The 21,480-nt window shown below is 44.6% G+C and overlaps 1 protein-coding gene across 2 annotated transcripts in view; it reads right to left on the bottom strand.

Annotated features, from left to right (window-relative positions):
• Positions 1-21,171, bottom strand: part of CHCHD3 (coiled-coil-helix-coiled-coil-helix domain containing 3) — a 322,595-nt gene extending 301,424 nt beyond the window's left edge. For both annotated transcript variants that reach the window (XM_063134644.1, XM_063134645.1), the window contains exons 1-2: positions 21,029-21,171; positions 11,820-11,925 (exon numbers count right to left, since the gene is read on the bottom strand). In XM_063134644.1, coding sequence (XP_062990714.1) covers positions 11,820-11,925; positions 21,029-21,112 — 190 coding nt within the window. In that variant the 5' untranslated portion in view covers positions 21,113-21,171. The remainder of the gene's footprint in view (positions 1-11,819; positions 11,926-21,028) is intronic.
• Between the last annotated feature and the right edge of the window lie 309 nt (positions 21,172-21,480).

Genomic DNA, 21,480 nt, shown 5'->3' with positions numbered 1-21,480 from the left:
CACCCGCCCCCTCCAACCAAGGAGTAACTAGAGATCCTCACTTATCAATCTAACTCTACTAGGAAGCCTAGGCTGGGCACATGGACTTCACTGAGTTGGTTAACTCTCCTCTCACCTCTTCAATTGGCGCTGTTCCCGAGGAGATAACTTTGGGCAAGCTCTGGCTGAATCTGCCTTCTGTTTACTTATCAACGAATATTCCTCTGCTTGGGGGTCCTCAAGGGTCTTCCCCATGGCTAGGTCTGGCCGTCCTCAAGATGGAACAGGATTCTCCCCCTGCTCGCAATCTACTGCAAAACCAGGAAGAGTCTAATTCCCAGCCCTCCAGCATTCCGTATCTTGACTAGGCCTTAAATCATCTTCTGTCTCTTCCTCTGAGCCTGCAGGGTAACATGCGTCCCTTTACTGAGCAAAAGGACTCGCCAACCATGTTTTAAAGTGCTTAACAAAGATCTCCTACCTCCATACCAGCAAAAAAAAAAAAAAAAACACATAGGAATTTTCATGTCAAGTTGGAAAAATATATCTCAGAGTTCAGGATGAACTGAACTTCAGATTGGAAAAATATGAAACCGAAATGGACAGATTCATCTATCCTTACTCCTCAGGCAGATGAGTAAAAATGAAAAACACATCAGTTATTGCTTGTTGTCTGTCTCTGGCAGTTATACTTCTAGAAATCTTTCATACTTCTGAAATATTCCTCTGCAACTTTAAGGTGAAAAATTCAATAAAAATGCATCTTGAATATTTCATTCAACAGTAGAAACATCAACCAGATGTCAAATCTTTATTTTACATTAAAAAAATATTGTTGCTCCAGCAGGTAGGTTTGCTTTCAGTACAAAACCCAGTCAGAAAGACACACACGTTAAACAGTCTGCTTTTCAAACCCTTAAAAATATATATTTAAAAAAAACAACAGTTGATACTTTAAAATAAAAAGTTAATAGATAAATATTTGCTTTATGGGTAAATTGTGCAATTACTACAAGGGAACTTACATACCATATGTATCTGCATTTAGTTAAAACCAAAACAGAGCACTTGATGGTTTGGGTCAGAGAGCGTGAAATTTAATTTTTAATAATCCAACTGAGACCAGAGAAGCTCGTAATACTCTGTATCAGAATTACCTATTTTAAAGTATCTATCCAAACAAAAAATGGCACTTCTACAGAAATGCCTACTCCAAGAAGAGGACGCTACTGATATACAAGCAAAACCAGCCAACCAACACTACCTGCACACGCATAAACCAGATCAGGGTATCTATTAGGAAGACTTAGAATCATAGAATAGCAGAGTTGGAAGGGGCCTACAAGGCCATCGAGTCCAACCCCCTGCTCAATGCAGGAATCCACCCTAAAGCATCCCTGACAGATGGTTGTCCAGCTGCCTCTTGAAGGCCTCTAGGGTGGGAGAGCCCACAACCTCCTTAGGTAACTGATTCCATTGTCGTACTGCTCTAACAGTCAGGAAGTTTTTCCTGAGGTCCAGCTGGAATCTGGCTTCCTGTAACTTGAGCCCGTTATTCCGTCTCCTGCACTCTGGGAGGATTGAGAAGAGATCCTGGCCCTCCTCTGTGTGACAACCTTTTAAGTTTCCAGACCCCTGATCATCCTGGTTGCCCTCCTCTGAACACGCTCCAGCTTGTCTGCATCCTTCTTGAATTGTGGAGCCCAGAACTGGACGCAATACTCTAGATGAGGCCTAACCTGGGCCGAATAGAGAGGAACTAGTACCTCACGTGATTTGGAAGCTATACTTCTATTAATGCAGCCCAAAATAGCATTTGCCTTTCTTGCAGCCATATCGCACTGTTGGCTCATATTCAGCTTGCAATCTACAACAATTCCAAGATCCTTCTCGTTTGTAGTATTGCTGAGCCAAGTATCCCCCATCTTGTAACTGTGCATTTGGTTTCTATTTCCTAAATGTAGAACTTGGCATTTATCCCTATTAAATTTTATCCTGTTGTTTTCAGGATGAAACTTAAAAGACTTTACACACACACACACACACACACACACACACACACACACACAGAGTCCGGAGAGCCAACACATCCTCCTGTAAAACACTGCCCTTGTACTACCTGGTGGGGTTTTTTTTGTTCCCCCGAAACACAGGCTTTCGAATAAGCAAACATAATTAGCAAGCTTTTGAAACGTCTGTATAGTTTGTTAATTACTGCTCTCTTTGCCAGTCACACCTCTGAGCATTCATTTCCACCTCCCACTCTTTTCCAAGGGGTCAGAGTGGACTATGATATGTCCTTATCTAATTGTCAGCTCTGCGAGGTGGTGCTGAATGGGAACAGCTTCACCGTGGCTACCAAATAAGAGATAGCAACCTTGCTATGCGATGCTTGAAAGAGGTTAGCCCCCTACCTCTATCCTGCAGATTAAGCAGGAAATGGGATGCCTTCATGAGACACCTTTCCCGTATCCTTGCTACATCATCTTGCATTGTCTCACGCGTGACCATTCCACATTGCAAGGAGAGTTTTCCATACATGTACCACTTATTCCTGATCCTGCGTAAGCAGACGACTTGCCGTATGACCGAAGAAAAAGTTTCCTTTCCTCACTTGCTGGCTCAAGACTGAGGGCTGCCCTTTAGGCCTCCATCACTGTAGATTGGAAATGGGCTACCGGGGTGGGGGGATGGGGGGGGAGAGAGAGACGCACACCTTCAATCTGCACCCATCCAGGGAACAGCGTACATGACTTGGAGTTGGAAGCAGCTTCATGCAAATCCTGGTTTTTTGGTGCAGTCTCCCCCCACCAGAAGAGGTCACCCCAGTAAGCCAGAAGAAGAGTTACCGTATTTCTTCAATTGTAAGACGCCGTCGATTGTAAGACACACACTAATTTCAGTACCACCAACAGGAAAAAAAACACCTAAGACACACCCGCGATTCTAAGACGCACCCCATTTTTAGAGATGTTTATATGGGGGAAAAAGTGTGTCTTAGAATCGAAGAAATGGGGTAATTTGGAGCTTTGGCTACAGCAGACATTTTGGTGAGTATACATATTTATTTTATTTATTTATTTATTGCATTTCTGTACCGCCCAATATCTGGAGTTCTCTGGGCAGTTCACAAAAATTGAGACCATTCAAAGTATGCCTTAAGCATAACCAAGAAATTAGGACTATAAACCTAAATTCATTTTTCCACCACTTTATTAACGACTGTCCTCCCCAGATGTCTGGTCTTTTGCTGTCCAGTTATATGGGTGCCCAGCTAAGCCAATTTAAAACCAATGTTGACAAAATAAGGTATGTGTTTTTTTAAAGCGTCCTAGGAGGAATGTGTCTGACCTGTTAATACATTTATGTTCACTGGAATCTTTTTTCTCTAAAAGGGCTTCAAGCCCCTGAAATAGCCAGCAACGAACTAACAGCAGCATGCTATAGAGCCAAGGAGGAGAACAATGTACCCTTTAGAGTCAAGGACACGGGGACAAACCACTGTCCAAACTACCGGTTGTATAGATTCTTTAGAAGCTATCGCAGGAAGGCACACTAAGCCCTATCGCATTCAGCAGATCTTTTCAAGAAAGTAAATTGAGTTTCCCCATCATCAAGGTTTCCTAAATTAAACATCTATCTTATTCATTCCTGCCTGGCTCATTCTACAGAGCCTTAGAAGTTCGTTATACTCCAGTTTCATCTCTTCTTTGGCAACTTCACTTATCTGGACCCTCCTTTAATGGCGACATGCTTCAATTGACTCCTTTTAACATATCAGTTTTCCATTCAACCCAATCTTCAGCTTAGGTTTCACATTCCCCAAGATAGAGCCAGACCTGGAGAAAGACTGGAGGGCAGAAAAGAAAAGCAACATGCTTTGGTGTGCCTGGAAGTATTATTAATGCAATTCCCAGGAAAAAAATAAAACAGAAGACTGACTGCTACTACAAACAAAAATAACTACTAATTATTATTTATATATAGTGCCACCAATGAACATGGCACTTTACAGAAGTACAAAGAGGAGAGAGATCCATGCTCGGAAGAAATTATAATCAAAAACTAGACACACAGGAGACAGAGGATCTAAAAGGAAAGGTACACTTGGGTGTGGTTACCCTGGCTCTGTCAAAGGCATCAAGAAAAAGGTAAGCTTTGAAAAGGGATTTGAAATGAGATGGCATATTGTTATTATACGTATATATAAACTTCATTTTAGTATAAGTATATACTATTTTTCCCCCATCATGAAATGAGAAACCACCACTTTGAAACTATGGCAACCTGCAACCTCCGGCACGACAAAGTGAGCATGCCTTTTGTCATCAAATACTGCATTTTGCACAGACAGCAATACACTCTTTTCAGGGCTGAGAAGTTTCCCATCCTGTCTCACAAAATTTGAACCTAATGGGGTCATCCCATGATAGCACTCTTCAAATACTTAAAAGGTTGTCACACAGAGGAGGGCCAGGATCTCTTCTCGATCCTCCCAGAGTACAGGACATGGAATAAGAGGCTCAAGTTACACGAAGCCAGATTCCAGCTGGACATCAGAAAAAACTTCCTGACTGTTAGAGCAGTACGACAATGGAACCAGTTACCTAGGGAGGTTGTGGGCTCTCCCACCCTAGAGGCCTTCAAGAGGCAGCTGGACAACCATCTGTCAGGGATGCTTTAGGGTGGATTCCTGCATTGAGCAGGGGGTTGGACTCGACGGCCTTGTAGGCCCCTTCCAACTCTGCTATTCTATGATTCTATGAAGCTAATGCATGGAGATTCAGGACAGAGAAAAGGAAATACGCACACAACACATTGTTAAACTTTGGAGATGTAGTAATGGCCACCAGTTTGGATGGCTTGAAGAGGGTTGGATCAATTCCTGGAGGAGAAGGCTATAAATGGCTACTAGTCATGATGGCTACATGCTACCTCCAGTATCAGAGGCAGTAAGCCTATAGACACCAGCTGCTGGGGAACATGGGTGGGAGGGTGCTGTAGCATGTTGTACAAGTGGGTTTCCCGTAGGCAGCTGGTCGGCTACTTTGTGAAAAGAACGCTGGACAAGATGGACCTTTGGTCTGATCCAGCAGGGTTCTTAGGCTTTTGTGTTAGCAGTGCTCTCAGGCACCGGAGGAAAGCTAAGAATCAAAGACGTTGCGTTTAAACAAGTAAGCCAACATAATAGCAGTATTGGGCTAAAAAGTAAATACTTCGCCTGGAGAGTAATCAATCACAAGCAAATGATATTTTCTGTTACTAGATTGTTTCTTTATTGCACAGTTGACATTCTGGTTAAACATCATTTCATTTAAAAATCATATTCTGAATGAATAGATTGCCGTTTTAGATTGCTTCTGTGATCCTTCATTCTTCTCTTATGAGTTTTCACAAATGACATTTTGATACCATTTTATTTTATGCAATTTTTACGTTACTTCATCAGGTACGCCCAATATGTTTTTAAGGGTCGCCTTCCTTCTGATTGTTTTTAAGTGTAACTTTGCACAGCGTTTTCTGTTCCAGTGTGGTTCACGCTTCCTCTTTTCGGGCTGGTTTTGGGGGGCTTCCGCGTACAGCCAAAGAAAGCTACGTTTCTCACACAAAGACCTTATCCAACTGGAATCCATTCCACCTGATTCTATCACAGCAAAAGTGAAGCGGTATGAAACACCAGTGAGCTTACTTTAGCAAAGCTGCAATCATGGCCTTAACTGGAATCAAATCTCCAGGTCACTCAAAGCACCTAAATGCCAGCCCTGTTTAATTTTGCCATCTAGTCTTACATCAGCAGGTAAAAAAACTCCATTACTGTGGCTTTGCTTTTTTCATTCTATTCTTTAAAAAAAATAGAACTTTTTAGACTTTTCCAAATAACCGATATCTATCTGCCTTGATCTGTTTTTGTTTGTTTATTTATTTATTTATTGCATTTTTATACCGCCCAATAGCCGAAGCTCTCGGGGCGATTTACAAAAATTAAAACCACAAAAACCATTCAAAATATAAAACAACCAGTATAAAAGCATAATATAAAATACAATCTAAAAACACAAGCAGGATAAAAACAAGCAGCAATGCAGAAATTAATACAGTTTTAAAACAGCGAAGTTGAAATTAAGTTACTAGACTGTTAAAACGCTGAGAAAATAAAAAGGTCTTCACCTGGCGTCTAAAAGAGTGTAGTGTAGGTGCCAGGCGAACCTCTTTATGGAGTTTATTCCACAGCCGGCGTGCCACAGCAGAGAAGGCCCTCCTCCTGGTAGCCGCCTGCCTCACTTCCTTTGGCAGGGGCTCACGGAGCAGGACCCCTGAGGATGACTGTGGCGTTACCCACATTTCTATTCCCTTAGGTATGTCTGGATGAGTATGTCCAGAGTGCGGAATGTTGGACTGAGTGGGTGTGGCTGGTGATGCTGTAGAAAGGGGGAGGAGTCTATATATATGGGGGAGCTGAGTGGTTTGAGGGGTTCGGTTGGTGATGGGGTTTGGAGGGTAGATGTGTTTAGCTGAGTGATTTCTTCTTGTCAGGAGTTGGGTGAGGAGCGAGTGAAAATTAGATCCTAGGGACTAAGGATTGTTATTATTAAATTGGTTACTACCAGCATTATTAAGAATTGGCAGGACTGGAATATAATTCAAAGGAACTAAGAACTGTAAACTACAATAAACATTTCCTTTATTTTGCTACCATAAAAACCATGTGTCAGTTTTTCTGTGTCTCCTGCTCTATTAGTTCATAAATAAACACATTACATTAAACCTTCAGCCTGTTATATTCACAGAAAAGCCTTTTCCAAATCTTCTTACCTTTTCCCTCTGCTATAAGGGAAAGGTTATACTTTTCTTTTTACCCCTCCCTCAGGTATTTAAGTGGTGGTGCTTAACCTGAGGGAGGTGTGCGCGTCAAAGCCTTGTGTGTGAGGTGGCGGCGTCACAATGACCTTAGGGTCCGGGCAGGTACATATCAGAGGAGGTGTTCCCTCAGATAAACTGGCCCCAAGCCATTTAGGGTTTTGAATGTTAAAATCAGCACTTTGAATCGGGCCCGGACCTGGACTGGCAGCCAATGAAACTGGAAAAGGACTGGTGTAATGTGGTGATCATGTGTGATCACACCAGTGAAGAATCCATTGAGCCATCTGGGGTGCGGTATTGCTCAATTTACATGCACAATTGTAAGGAAAACTTTGCACAGTTTATAAAAGCTGGACCCCATCGTATGCAAATGCAAGTGGCTGCAAGCAAAATTAAACTTATCTCTCTCGATGGTATCCGTGTCCCTTTGCCTCATCTGCTCAGTCAAGAAATACAAAAACTAATAAGACTTTCACATCAAAATGACTCAACTCCATATCACAGTGTGACAGCAGCAAACAGATACTGAACATGTTCATACATTTATGTGTTATGCTCTTCTGGACCATTAAGTTAGAACCTGAATCATTACTGAAATGATTACATAGAATCTTTGATCTCAAAAAATAATTAAAATGTGACATGTAACTGTAGTGTGGCACTTCCATTGCATCTTCTATATTAGGCGTCTGAAACAGCTGCTGTTATCATTTCTAATATGTTTTTATCGCCACTGCTGTAATTCTTAAGCATTTTGCAAAACAAAAAAAACCTACAAAATACATTTCACTTTTGCTAGAACTCATCTCAGAAGATTGCAGCACCTACCCTTGAGCCTGGAGTGGCAGGAAGGAGTTGAGATTTGTGACGTCGTAGACCACCACAGCTACTGTGGAGTCTTGAACGTAATGGGATCAAGTTTCAGAACCTCTCCTTGCCTGTTGTGTCCCAGAGTTACAACTGCACTGTCTGGTCTTCCAAGTATGTTCTTTTAGTTAAGAAGTCAACTCCCACTGTATCCTTGCCATTTTCTGTAAAACTATCTTACATGAACCATGTAACCAAGGATATCTTCCCAGGAGGAGTTTATTTAGTAGTGGGCTCCTGAAGACGCCTCCTACAGACATGGTTGCACCTGTCTCCGGGGAAAAGGTGCACCAGAGGGAAATGAAGGAGACTGTCGGGGGGGGGGGGGAGAGTATCATGTGGCTTAAGAGTCATTTTCCCCCACCCCTTTTGAGAGGTGATTGGGTGGGGGTGGGGGAAGATGCACAACCTGAAGAGGAAGGTAGAGTCTCAAAATCAGGCCATTTGAGGCACATTAATCATATTGGGTCAATACCTTTATTTGCCCGACTCAAAGGTCACAAAAGAGCATGCAAGTTTTCCAGAATTCTTCATCTGAGTAGAACTTGACTCTGTTCTTACTTTCACACTGTTAGTTTTAGTGCCCCCTGTGCCTATTTGGTGCATTCTCTTCCCTTTTGTATTGTTTTATTATGATTTTATTAGAATGTAAGCCTATGTAGCAGGGTGTTGCTGTTTTATTCTTTTACTCTGTACAGCACCATGTACATTGATGGTGCTATATAAATAAATAAATAATAAATAACAACAACAACAACAACAACAACAACCCTCCAGAAGCATCAGTGGAGAACCAAAGATCACAGAACCACAAGAGACAGGCCACCTCCCTCTCCACAGGCAGGACCAGTCATCTACAGGCACACCTATGCCATCCGGAAACCAAGGTGCTAAAAACACAGAGCAGGTACACTGCAGGAAATATACCTGCATGGCTGGTCATACATTGGCTCCACATGGACCTGCAGTCTATTTGGAATCTACTCAGTGGCTGGGTTTCACACAACATGCTGACGCACCATGGCTTATCCTGATGTCTGAACAGAGTGCGTTTTCTGCAAGGTGGCTTGTTAATCACGCAGTGTGGTTTATTTTCTCCAACAAGCCAGCTTGAGAGTCCTTGGCTTATTATTGGGTTGATCAGGGTGGTTAACAAGCCACACTGCAGGGTTAACAAGCAATCCTGTGGAAAACGCTCTGCAGTCAGACAACACACTAACAATCCTGGGGGGAAGCGCTGTTTTAGACTACACTGGGTGGGTTGCATGTTGTATGAACCCAGCCATTAGAGCTTTATATGTACTGGCTCCTTCTCTGTGTAATTTCCTGTCTGCTGATGTCAGGCAGGCACCAACATTGTTTTGTTTTCGGTGCCTGCTGAAGATATTTTTATTTAAACAATGCTTCCCTGATTGACCAGCCGCGTCTTCATTGGTGTAATCTAATTTTAAATACTTTAATTCTGAATTTTAGTTACTTTCTTTTTTTATTGTTCACCGCTCAAGAATCTTTTTACATATAGAGTCGTATATCCTGTAAGCAAATAAATAAAATGCATAGCAGATGGCAGGTATACCCCAATCTTCAGTCTCGAAACCAGGAATAAGCAAAAGGTAGATCTCCCAATGTTTTGGACTTCTCCCAGAAGCCCCTGCCACCATGGCCAACAGTTGGGAATGCTGGGAGCTGGCCCCAAACATCTGGAGATCTACTTTCTACCTACCCCTGTTATAAACACCTGGAACAGCAACCACAGACTGGGAGAATTTATGCTGGGTGCAACTAAGACAGCCAATGTGATCATCAGAGTTGGGAGACCTGAGTTTAAACCCAGACTTCCTACTATATGCTGGCAGAATATAAAAAATCAGACAGCCTGCTACTTATACCTAGCTGTAAGTTAGGAACTACCACACAGAATGTCCATGCTGTGCAGAGGAGAGTTCCTGCACAACCGTTGTGTTGCATGTTGTGTGGAGGGCTTCATGGAGTTTTCCCTTGTGTTGAGTTGACTTTTCCCACTGGCTACAGAGTTCCCGGGCAAGAGCAGCAAATTAAGCGAGTGCTGCTCTAGGAGAGCCACCGGGATTGGTTTTTCACAACAATGGCTGATGGGATACCATCGGAAGAACCAGGGGAGGCGAGAGAGCAGAGGAACCGTCAATCAAATGTTGCAATGGATTTTACTCAACTCCACGGTAACCCACAGTCACACAACGGTGGAGTTAGTACTCACTAAAACCTGAATTGTTGAATGGAGTTTTCACACTGCGTTGACTAACATGTTGTCTGCACTGAGCCAAAGAAAGCTCTTGATGCCACTACAGAGAAATGAAAGAGGCAACATCCCTCAAGGAAAAAAAAAACACTACAGAGAATCTGAAAACTAAGTCCATGACCACATAATAAAGAAGACTTCAGCCAACAAAAAGAGATGTTTCCTTTACAGCACCCTTTTCTGTGCCTTCCTATTTAAATAGTGCATTAACTTTTCAGGAATCCAGTAACACTTAAAAATAAATTAAGCCATTATATTTGTCTATGACTAAGCTCTGCTTCTAACACACACATTTAGAAAACACTCAAACTTGTCCGATCCAATTACTTGTCATCACAACAGCCCTAGAAAAAGAATGACAGTTATACTTTAAAGATTTTGCACTTGTTACTTCATTATGTTTAAAGTTGAGTGAATAACTGGGAGAAGATGTTTGCAAGAAGGAAACTCCAGATTTTTATTAGACTTGTAACTTATTTCCCCCCCCCCCTTGCTTGAGGTCAATACATCTATCATACATTGGCAAGCACTATCACGTGGCAAAGACTATTACTCCTCAGGAGCTCTTAAAAAAAAAGACAATTTCAAGTTACTTGATAAATGTCTACCTGCAACTGTCTATCTAAGGATTCCATGAACATACCTTAAAAATAGGGCTCTTTGCTGTTTTCTTTAGTGCACGGCTTGCACCCAGTTTCACTGTGAAAGAGGTGATGTACCCACCAGTGAACCCAAGACGGATTTTCTCATCTGCCTTTTCCATCCATCTATGGCTCAGGTGAACTTTCCACATTTCTTTTTTTATTTTTTAAAGTATTGCATTTTTTTATTTATTTCGTTTATATACCACCTTTTTTCCTTCTTAAGGAACTTAATGCAGCACTCATAATCCTCCTCCTCTCCATGTTATCCTCACCACAACAACCCTGTGAGGTAGGTTGGGCTGAGAGTCTGTGATTGGCCCAAAGTCACCCAGTGGGTTTCCATGGACGAGTGGGGTTTACAACCCAGATCTCCCAACTCCCAGTCCAACGCTCTAGCCACTACACCACACTGCCTCTCATTTTTTTTCAATTAATCACACATTTACCCATTATTTGGTAAAACACACACACACAATTTTTATAAAGATATAAAACCGCTCCGGAGATTGAGGGCAGGGAAGACAGCTTTATGAAACGATAGTAGCAAGCCAACCAGTTCTTTGCACAGCCAGCCAGCTTCTGCTGCAAAATAGCAATACCATTATTATTTTTTAACCTTGGCAAGAAAATTCTCAACCTGATAAGAAAACAGGAAGGGTACTTCCACAGTACCTCACTGTTCATACTACAGACATGCCTATGCATCCTAATGTCGGGATACACACTCTACAGAGTAGTTTCTAAGCAGATGAAAGGCTGTGTCAGAGTTAAGCAGACACAAATCTGTCCGTGAAGGAAAGTCAGATCTTCAGAGCATGTGTTGAGGAAAAGTAAAACAGGAAACCTTGTTCGTAAGCAATTGCAAAATAAAGAAAAAAAAACTCACCTGGAAGTTTAAAAACAAAGCATCTTTAAAAACAAATTTAGGAAAACTCACCCCATCCCTGCCGAAAGTCAACAGAAAGCAAGCAGGAGTAGCTCTGCATAATCACTTAGGGCACAATCCCACGCATGTTTAGACTGAAAAAAAGAGTTGTACAACTCCCAGCATGCCGGCTGGGGAATTCTGGGAGTTGTAGGACTTTTTTTCTGTCTAAACATGCATCAAATTGCATTCATAAGGTCCTACTAAAATAATTTCAGGGTTACATTGAGATTTTTATTTTTTAGCAAAGGAAGGACGGACATACCTGAAGTTCCTCCAATTGAGCCATGGCCACCAGATCCCGATTTCTGCTGAGACCTCCCACCAGGTGAAGACGGATCCTTCATACGCTCTATAACATTCTCAGACAGCTGAGGAGATATTGAAACAGAAGAAATACCGAGAATTTATAAACTGGCCTATCGCAGAATTTATTTCTCACACTGCTTCTTGTTATAGCTCCATCCACAGGGTTAGTTTTTACTTTAGCTTGAGCACCAAAAGAACGTTAGCCAAAAGACATTCTTGTAGGGCTCAAAGTCTTGTAACACACTGGCTGAGTTCGGACGACACGCTAATCAATGGTTGTTTCCCATTCTGTTCCTGTTAACACCACCACCCCAATTGATTAGAGTGTCGTCCGAACTCAGCCACTGTAAGCATCGAGCAGGTAAAACTTGCAATGTGTTAATGATGAGTAACAATCACACCCTCAGCAGCAGCTTGGAAAGGCGTTGGGCCAGTTCAGAAGACACCTTAAATCCTGCTGGTTAAGGCTCTTGGTTAAGCAGCAGGGTTTAAGGTCTTGTGCGATGCGTTTTGCTGAACCCGGCTCACTCACTAACCACAGTCAGACCACGTGCAGCAGAGTTAGTGGCTCTAACCATGGCTTAAAGTGTTGTGTGCAACAGGGCAGCTTGTGGTTAGTGCTAACCCCAGAGAACCACAGTTTCGCTAACTACAGAGCCTGAAGTGTCATCTAAATAGGCCCATTATTAGACCCAGTCCAAAATATTCCATGAATCTTCACTATCCCTACTTTTTTTAAAAAAAGATTAGCAGGTATTGCATGCTTTTGTAGACACAGCTTAGAAGCTGCAACCCTAAACATAGCTGCGTAAATAAATACCCATTAAATCAATGACATTTCTTTCCAACTAAGTGTGATTGTGGTGTAAGCGCTAGCAGGAATTAAAGCAAAAGAACTGAAGCTCCATTGCGATGAATAGTTACCAGGTTCATAGACATTAATAGCTTGTATTTGTAAATATTAAATCCTCAAGGCAGAGGTAATGTTAATTCACAATGCTAGCACACCACCAAATATTCCTGTCTGTCTGGTAAATTAGTGTGCTGCAACAACAGACATCCAGATACCGTTCATTGTCAACTCTGCGCGTTTTTTGCTACCTGTGTTTCAGAAAAAGCTGGGCAGTGCCACAGGGACACAAAAGCACATGTTTACAGGTGAAGGAACAAAGAAGAAGGGGGGGAATCAAAGAACAGGTGGCAGCAGGAAGCAGGGGCCAAGAGGTGCGTCAGGAAATCGAAGACGCAAGAGGAACAGACTCTTCCTTGGGTGCCACCCCAACATCTCACCGTTTCATCATTTGCCTTTTATTTTACCTTTGAAGTGCTGCTGGTAAGAGCTTTTAGGTAAGCTACAGAAACCGCAACCATGACACTAAGAGGCCCTTTATAAGTGTCTTTGAGAAAGGGGAGGAAGGAGTCAAGACGGAAGATGAAGGAAGATACTGGACAAGGTAAAATGTGGATGGTGCAACAGGTGGGAACACTGCAAGATGGGCATTAGATGGCTGGGCCAGGATTTGTACGATCAGGTACTTCAAATGTACACATAGGTCCATAAAGGCAGCCACGATCTTATTTTTTTAAAAAAAAATAATAATGCATATCCTGCCTTTTCATCAGACAGGCTTCCAAGGAGGTCGCAACAAATAATTAACTTACAATTCATTACAATAAAGCCTAAGTAGTAAAAGCTGGTCCAGGGGCCAATAGAAAACAAATGGACAACATTAAAACTGACACCAGTCCGATGTCTACAACAAGCACGAAAAGAAGGGAAATCCTGTAAGGAAAATGCCTCCAATTGTAAATATTATGATACAAAAGATTTCTGTTTTTTAGATAAAGCCCTGAGGAAGAACGCAACCGTGTTCGAAACGCGTCGGCACCTGGCACTTTAATAAACCTTTTACTAATAATATTATTGCAGAAGATTCCTTGGTTCCGCCCTTGCCTTTGGCTTATTTTTTACTCCCCTACGATGTCTACAACAGCTTGGGCAGACCAAAAGTTTTAAATTAGCATCTAAAAGATAATAGCATAAGGGCCAAATGAATATGCCTGGGAAGTTTGTCCAAATGCCGCTACATAAAATATTTTGTCGACTCAAGCACTGGGGCACCTGGGACAGGCAGCTTCATATAAGAGTAATATATCCCTATCTGGACAGCGATAACCTGGCTTCAGTTGTCCATGCTCTGGTAACCTCCAAGTTAGATCACTGCAATGCACTCTACATAGGGCTGCCTTTGAAGATGGTTTGGAAGCTGCAGCTCATGCAAAATGCAGTGGTCAAATTGATTTCGGGAACCAGAAGGTTCAACCATATAACGCCTGCTCTGGTTCGCTTGCACTGGCTGCCTGTATGTTTCAGAGCCCAATTCAAGGTGCTGGTTTTGACCTATAAAGCCTTACACGGCTTGGGACCACAATACCTGATGGAACGCCTCTCCCGATGTGAATATACCCGGTCACTACATTCAACATCTAAGGTCTTCCTCCGGGTGCCTACTCTGAGAGAGGCTCGGAGTGTGGCAATGAGGGACAGGGCCTTTTCGGTGGTGGCCCCCAGACTATGGAACGATCTCCCTGACGAGGCTCACCTGGCGCCAACGCTGCTATCTTTCCAGCGCCAGGTTAAGACTTTCTTCTTTGCCCAGGGATATGGTGGCACATCTTAATCACCCACATGTTTAGTTTTTAATGGCTTTTAATGCTTTATGTGTGTACGTTCTGTGTTTTAGAATTTTAAATTTTGTATACTCGTTTTTAATCTTAATTTTTTAGAATTTCTGTAAACCGCCCAGAGAGCCCTGGCTATGGGGGCGGAATATAAGTGTAATAAATAAATAAATAAATAAATAAATAAGAGTAAGCATCCATCTTTAGCTTACAACTCAGATTTTTAAGGGTCTATTGGAGCCTTCTGAAAAAAGTCTAATAATGCTTTGAAATAAATAAAACCCTGCAAATACCAAGCCACAAGGGACACTTCAGATTATCAAGGTATTTAACAGACATCTGCTGTTCATCAGTGCTTTCAAGGTGCTTATTATTATTATTAATATCCCACCTTTTTCCCAGTACTGAGACTCAAGGCGGTTTACAAGATTAAAACATGTACAATTAAAACATATAAATATAAATTTACAGAAGTTAAAATAGAATTAAACCTGCAGTAAAATTAAAAACATGTTTAAAAAAACTAAAAACAGTAATGGATTAGAGGGGGGATCTAATACATTAACTCAGGTCCAGAGTAGTTCCAATAGTTTTTGCCTGCCTCCGAAAGTGTAGCACAGAGAGAGCCAGCCTAGCCTCCCTGGGAAGGGAGTTCCAGAGCCTTGGAGCAGCCACCGAGAAGGCCCTGTCCCACGTACCCACCAGGTGTGCCTGGGATGTTGGTGGGACTGAGAGAAAGGCCTCCCCAGAAGATCTCAGAGCACAGGCAGGCTCATAGGGGAGAATACAGTCTTTCAGATAACCTGGACCCGGGCTGTATAGGGCTTTACACTTTTAAAGCTATCTAGACTTCGTGGATGGCGAGTTTGGCACTTCAAGCGCACTATGCACCCTAAGCAAATTATTTACCATGAACACTATAGTGGTATGTAACTGTTCAAAGATGCAACATTGAAAAGACTTGCTACCCCTACTGTGCAAGGAAGTTGTCCAAAGTTATGCATAGGAAGAAAAGAGCTTATTCAACTTATTTATTTATTAATCACATTTTTATATCGCCCAATAGCCGAAGCTCTCTGGGCGGTTCACGGGAAAAGTAGCTGTTCAAAGCTGTTAAGTATAGAGGGTTGTGGGTGAAGAACAGAGAAAGGAGAAAAGAGATGGAAGCTGGGAGTTATAGAGAAGAGTTTGGTAGGCTGAGTACATGAAGACCATGACAAAACAGAAGAGGAGGTTTCACTGGTTTAGTTAAGAGGGTGGATCATCTGAGCTGCCACCATAGTCAAGGCCCTGGTTAGGCCTCATCTAGAGTATTGCGTCCAGTTTTGGGCTCCACAATTCAAGGATGCAGACAAGCTGGAGCGTGTTCAGAGGAGGGCAGCCAGGATGATCAGGGGTCTGGAAACAAAGCCCTATGAAGAGAGACTGAAATAACTGGGCCTGTTTAGCCTGGAGAAGAGAAGATGGAGGGGAGACAGGATAGCACTCTTCAAATACTTAAAAGGTTGTCACACAGAGGAGGGCCAGGATCTCTTCTCGATCCTCCCAGAGTGCAGGACACGGAATAACGGGCTCAAGTTAAAGGAAGCCAGATTCCGGCTGGACATCAGGAAAAACTTCCTGACTGTTACAGCAGTACGACAATGGAACCAGTTACCTAGGGAGGTGGTGGGCTCTCCCACACTGGAGGCATTCAAGAGGCAAGTGGACAACCATCTGTCAGGGATGCTTTAGGGTGGATTCCTGCATTGAGCAGGGGGTTGGACCCGATGGCCTTGTAGACCCCTTCCAACTCTGCTATTCTATGATTCTAAGTACGGAAGGTGGGGTGCAGGAATGTCAACTTGCACAGACCTATGTAAAAAAAATCAGTTCTAGATGTCAACGTCATCTTCATTGGCAGCCTGGGCTAAATGCTAAATCCCCAACCTTGTTCCAGTTCAATCTCAGCCCCTGAAAGCCATCTAAAAAAAAATGGTTGCAGAGTGTAAATGATATTCAAGCTTTGGTGGAGCTCTGAGGAGAGAGTTCCATCATTTGGAAGTTTGCAAAAACTGTTATTCTGTTCACAAGAATACGACTCTACAACTACTGCAGTAATCTTTACACGTTACTCCCTAGCCTTGAAGAAGATGCCAAGCCTCAAACCCAGAGCACCTCAACGCAATGCATGTTTGCTCAGAAGGAAGCCTCACTGCACTCATAGGGGCCTTGTTGAAAGCAGCATTGCACAAAACCTCTGGAAGATGACCCCAAAATAAGTCTCACTGTGTTTAGAAGATAAAGGGTTCAAATATTTAAGACTTCAAGGGTACTGAACTCCCAAATATGTGTGCATAAGATTGCAGTTTTACAGCACAATCTGTGCATGTTTACTCAGAAGACTGTGTTAAAGAGAACTTACTTCTAAGATACGAAGGTAACATTAACTGGGATCGTTTAGCTTGGAAAAAAGGAGACTAAGGGGAGACATGATAGAGGTGTACAAAATTATGCATGGTATGGAGAATGTGGACCGGGAGACATTTTTCTCCCTCTCTCAAAATACTAGAACCCAATGGGCTCATCCCATGAAGCTGATGGGTGGGAGATTCAGGACAAATAAAAGGAAGGCCTTCTTCACACAGCTCATGGTTAAATTATGGAACTCACTGCCACAAGAAGTAGTGATGGCCACCAATCTGGATGGCTTCAAATGGGGGTTGGATCAATTCCTGGAGGCAAAGGCTATCCATGGCTACTAGCCCGGATGGTTGTGTGCTATCTCCAGTATTTGAGGCAATAAGCCTGTGTGCACCAGTTGCTGGGGAACATGGGTGGGAGGGTGCTGTTGCACCATGTCCTGCTTGTTCATCCCTGGCCGATGGCTGGTTGGCCACTGTGAAGAGAGAGTGCTGGACTAGATGGACCCTTGGTCTGATCCAGCATCCGGGCACTTCTTATGTTCTTATATATATGCATAAGATCACAGACATGTTGAGAGGGAGTGCTCCATTACATGTAATTCATGAACTCGTGATTTGTTCTGTCGTCCTCCACAGCCACACAATAAAAGCTAGAAACTTTAAACCTTGTTTACACACTTTAGGAGATCTGTGCTTCACGACCGCAGGAACCATAAGCTGCACTGTATTCAATAGGACCACAGACTAGGCCAAACCCCTGATAATCCTTTCCCACTCCCACAAACATCCCAGTGGCAAGCAAGGGGTAATTTCCCCCTGCTGAGACATTGATGGATCATACTTTTAAAAATATTTAAGTAATGAGAGTTGCCTACCCTGTAATTAAAGCACACAGGGCAGGGTTAAAAGACAAAGGGGAATATAGAAAACCAGAAACTACAGGGTAGAAACAAGGGAGGCGGATGAAAATTATGAATATAAATAAACACAGATCTGAGAAGTAGGAGCAGACACACATAACGGCCCCCATTCACAGTAATAAGGCAGTATGGTGAGGAGGTATACAGGCACTGCACTTCAGACTGCAGAAACTTGAAATACCCACTGAGTCATAGGCTGACCAGCAGATATTGGGTGTGGCTTGTTCTGGTGGAATTAAAAACAGCCCGAACCAATGAAAACAGCAAATGAAACTCTCCGCAGCGTGGAAATCAACTTATCAGTTGCTAACACTTTCACATTAAGCTGCAGGGAGGAAGGGGGACCCTTTACTCACTCACCTGCCTGTTCTCTTGTTCTCTCTGGCTGAGTTCAGAACTTCAGATGACACGATAATCAATAGGGGGGTGTAATAGGAACAGAATGGGAAACAACCGTTGATTAGTGTGTCGTCTGAATTCAGCTCCCCCCCCCCCTCTCTCTCTCTCTCTGGGGGGTGTAGCAGCTCCAAGTGCCACCTACAAGCATTTGCTGCATCTTCCTGCTGTGCCAACGAGAGGGAAAGAGAGCATGTGCAGAGGCAGCCAGTGTAGCTTTCCCCTGCTTGCTCGCGTCTGATCTCGCTTCCTGGTGCAGCAGTTGGCCCTGGGTCCAACAGACTCATCCTGACTGCCATGTTGTGCAAACGAAGAACGCTGTGGAGCACACGAAGAGAGAGGCAGCTGCAGGAACAGAAGCCACCTCCTCCGCTTACTCACTGTACTGGCTGAGCGCTCGCTCTCGCTCGCTCTCACTCCAGCCAGCACAGTGGTTAGGTAGTCTCTGGATAGTGTGTGGAGCTCAGTCCCAGTCACTGTGCTACCAAGGAAAAGCAGACTTGGCACTAGAAGATACAGCAACTCCTTGTTGCAGCGGCCACTTTCACTAGGCTTCTCCCCTGCTCTAGTGCAGCGGTTAGGTTGGGTGCACCCAAACGTAACCCTACCCCAGCCGGAGAAGCTAGCAAGTGAGGAGTAGAGACAGAGGGAGGCACCTCCTCCACTTACTCTCTCCCTCCGACTGGCGGGCCAACTTCTTGGCATGTCCACAGAGAGGCAGCTTCCTGAGAAGTCATAGTTTCTACTACTGCTGCCCAGAGTGAGAAGGCAGTTGAAGAGGCTAAGACAGCTGCTCCTTGCAACTGCTACGCAGATACCCTCTCTGGAATCTGAGCACATGAGCAAACGGTGCCTGTGCCCCTCTCCCTCTGAGGAGACAGTAAGAAGAGATTTGGTGGAGCAAAGTAATGAACCATCCAGTGCAGCCTACTGTTTCATACAGGAGCCGGTCAGATGTCCCAATGAAAAGCCCATGAACAGGACATGAGGGCAGCAGCACTCCCCAGCATCTAATATTCAGTGGCATACTGCCTCCGAACATAAGAGCCATACTGGATCAGACCAAGGGTCCATCTAGTCCAGCACTCTGTTCACACAGTGGCCAACGAGCTGTCGACCATGTCACTCCACTTCTGAAATCTCTTCATTGGCTTCCAATTCACTCCAGAATCCAATATAAACTTCTCCTGTTGACCTTCAAAGCTTTTCACGGTCTAGCTCCTGCCTATCTCTCCTCTCTCATCTCACACTATTGCCCCGCTCGTGCTCTCCGCTCCTCTGATGCCATGTTTCTCGCCTGCCCAAGGGCCTCTACTTCCCTTACTCGGCTTCGTCCTTTTTCTTCTGCTACCCCTTACGCCTGGAACGCTCTTCCAGAACACTTGAGAACTACAAACTCAATCACAGCTTTTAAAACTCAGCTAAAAACTTTTCTTTTCCCTATATCTTTTAAACATTGAGTTTGTTCTGACCCTATACTGTCAGCTTCACCCTACCCGGTGCCTGTTTACACTTCCCTGTGCCTGTTTGCATTCTCTTTCCCTCCTTATTGTTTACTACAACTTTATTAGATTGTAAGCCTATGCGGCAGGGTCTTGCTATTTACTGTGTAATCTGTACAGCACCATGTACATTGATGGTGCTATATAAATAAATAAATAATAATAATAATGACCAGGGACCGACAAACAAGACATGGGTGCAGCATGGTCCTTCTATCTAACCAGCATGACTCACAGCCATTGATGGACTCGACAGCTGTGAAACTGTATAAACTCCTTTCAAACTCATGTGAGCGGCTGGCTGCTGCCACATGAACCAGCCTGCCTCCAATTCCTGCAGCAGCCAATTCCGCAGGTTAACCATGAACCAGTATGCCTCCAATTCCTGCAGCAGCCAATTCCACAGGTTAACCATGCGGCCAACCTACCTCCAATTCCTGCAGCAGCCAATTCCGCACATTAACCATGAACCAGCCTGCCTCCAATTCCTGCAGCAGCCAATTCCGCAGATTAACCATGCGGCCAACCTACCTCCAATTCCTGCAGCAGCCAATTCCGCAGGTTAACCATGAACCGGCATGCCTCCAATTCCTGCAGCAGCCAATTCCGCAGGTTAACCATGAACCGGCCTGCCTCCAATTCCTGCAGCAGCCAATTCCGCAGGTTAACCACGAACCGGCATGCCTCCAATTCCTGCAGCAGCCAATTCCGCAGGTTAACCATGAACCGGCATGCCTCCAATTCCTGCAGCAGCCAATTCCGCAGGTTAACCATGAACCGGCATGCCTCCAATTCCTGCAGCAGCCAATTCCGCAGGTTAACCATGAACCGGCATGCCTCCAATTCCTGCAGCAGCCAATTCCGCAGGTTAACCATGAACCGGCATGCCTCCAATTCCTGCAGCAGCCAATTCCGCAGGTTAACCATGAACCGGCATGCCTCCAATTCCTGCAGCAGCCAATTCCGCAGGTTAACCATGAACCGGCATGCCTCCAATTCCTGGACTCTCCCACCAGTCAACCTAAGGGCCACAGACTAAGAAAGGGCCCGCCAGCGAACCCTCCACCCCACCCCCAGTAGGCAGTGGTGGGTCCTGCTGCTCCTCCATCCCCTCATGGGCAGCATGACAAGGGTCGGGGCCTGGGCAGGTGCCGCCCCATAGCCCCCCACTCCCCCTCCAGTCAGGCTGGCTTCTTCCCCCCGAAGGAAGCTCGCCCCGAGGGGCTCCCAGTGAGCGCTCCCCCCCCCGCGCGTCCTCACCCGGACGCCCTTGACCACGGTGATGTTGTCGTTCTCGTCGGCCTCGAAGGTGACCCTCCGGGGAGCGCTGCTTCCGCCGCCCATGGCGCCTTAGGGCCGGTCAAGCTGACTAGGCCGCAGAGCCGCAAGAGTGGGACAAGGTGCCCGAGCCGATTGAAGCCCCGCCCCGCGCCGCGCTGCCATTGGCCCGCCGCGCCCCGCGCCCCGCCTCCCGTCCCGGCACGCTGCGCTCCTATTGGTGGAGAGGTGGTTACCCCTGGCAACAGCCCTGCCCCTCAAGTGACAGAGGCGGCGTGGAAAGTTTTTCTCCTCCGCTGCCGCCCTCACGTGTTGCCGAAAGAACGAAACTTCGCCGGAGAGCGGGGAGGGGGGAGAACTACGAGTCCCAGAATGCACTGGGGGCAAGGGAAAATGGGAGCCGCCCGCCGCAAGGCAAGCCGGGTAATGTGGTC

The sequence above is a fragment of the Elgaria multicarinata genome, chromosome 9, assembly GCF_023053635.1.
Source record: "Elgaria multicarinata webbii isolate HBS135686 ecotype San Diego chromosome 9, rElgMul1.1.pri, whole genome shotgun sequence".
Taxonomy (NCBI): Eukaryota; Metazoa; Chordata; class Lepidosauria; order Squamata; family Anguidae; genus Elgaria; species Elgaria multicarinata.
This window is presented reverse-complemented; position numbering and strand designations above follow the sequence as displayed.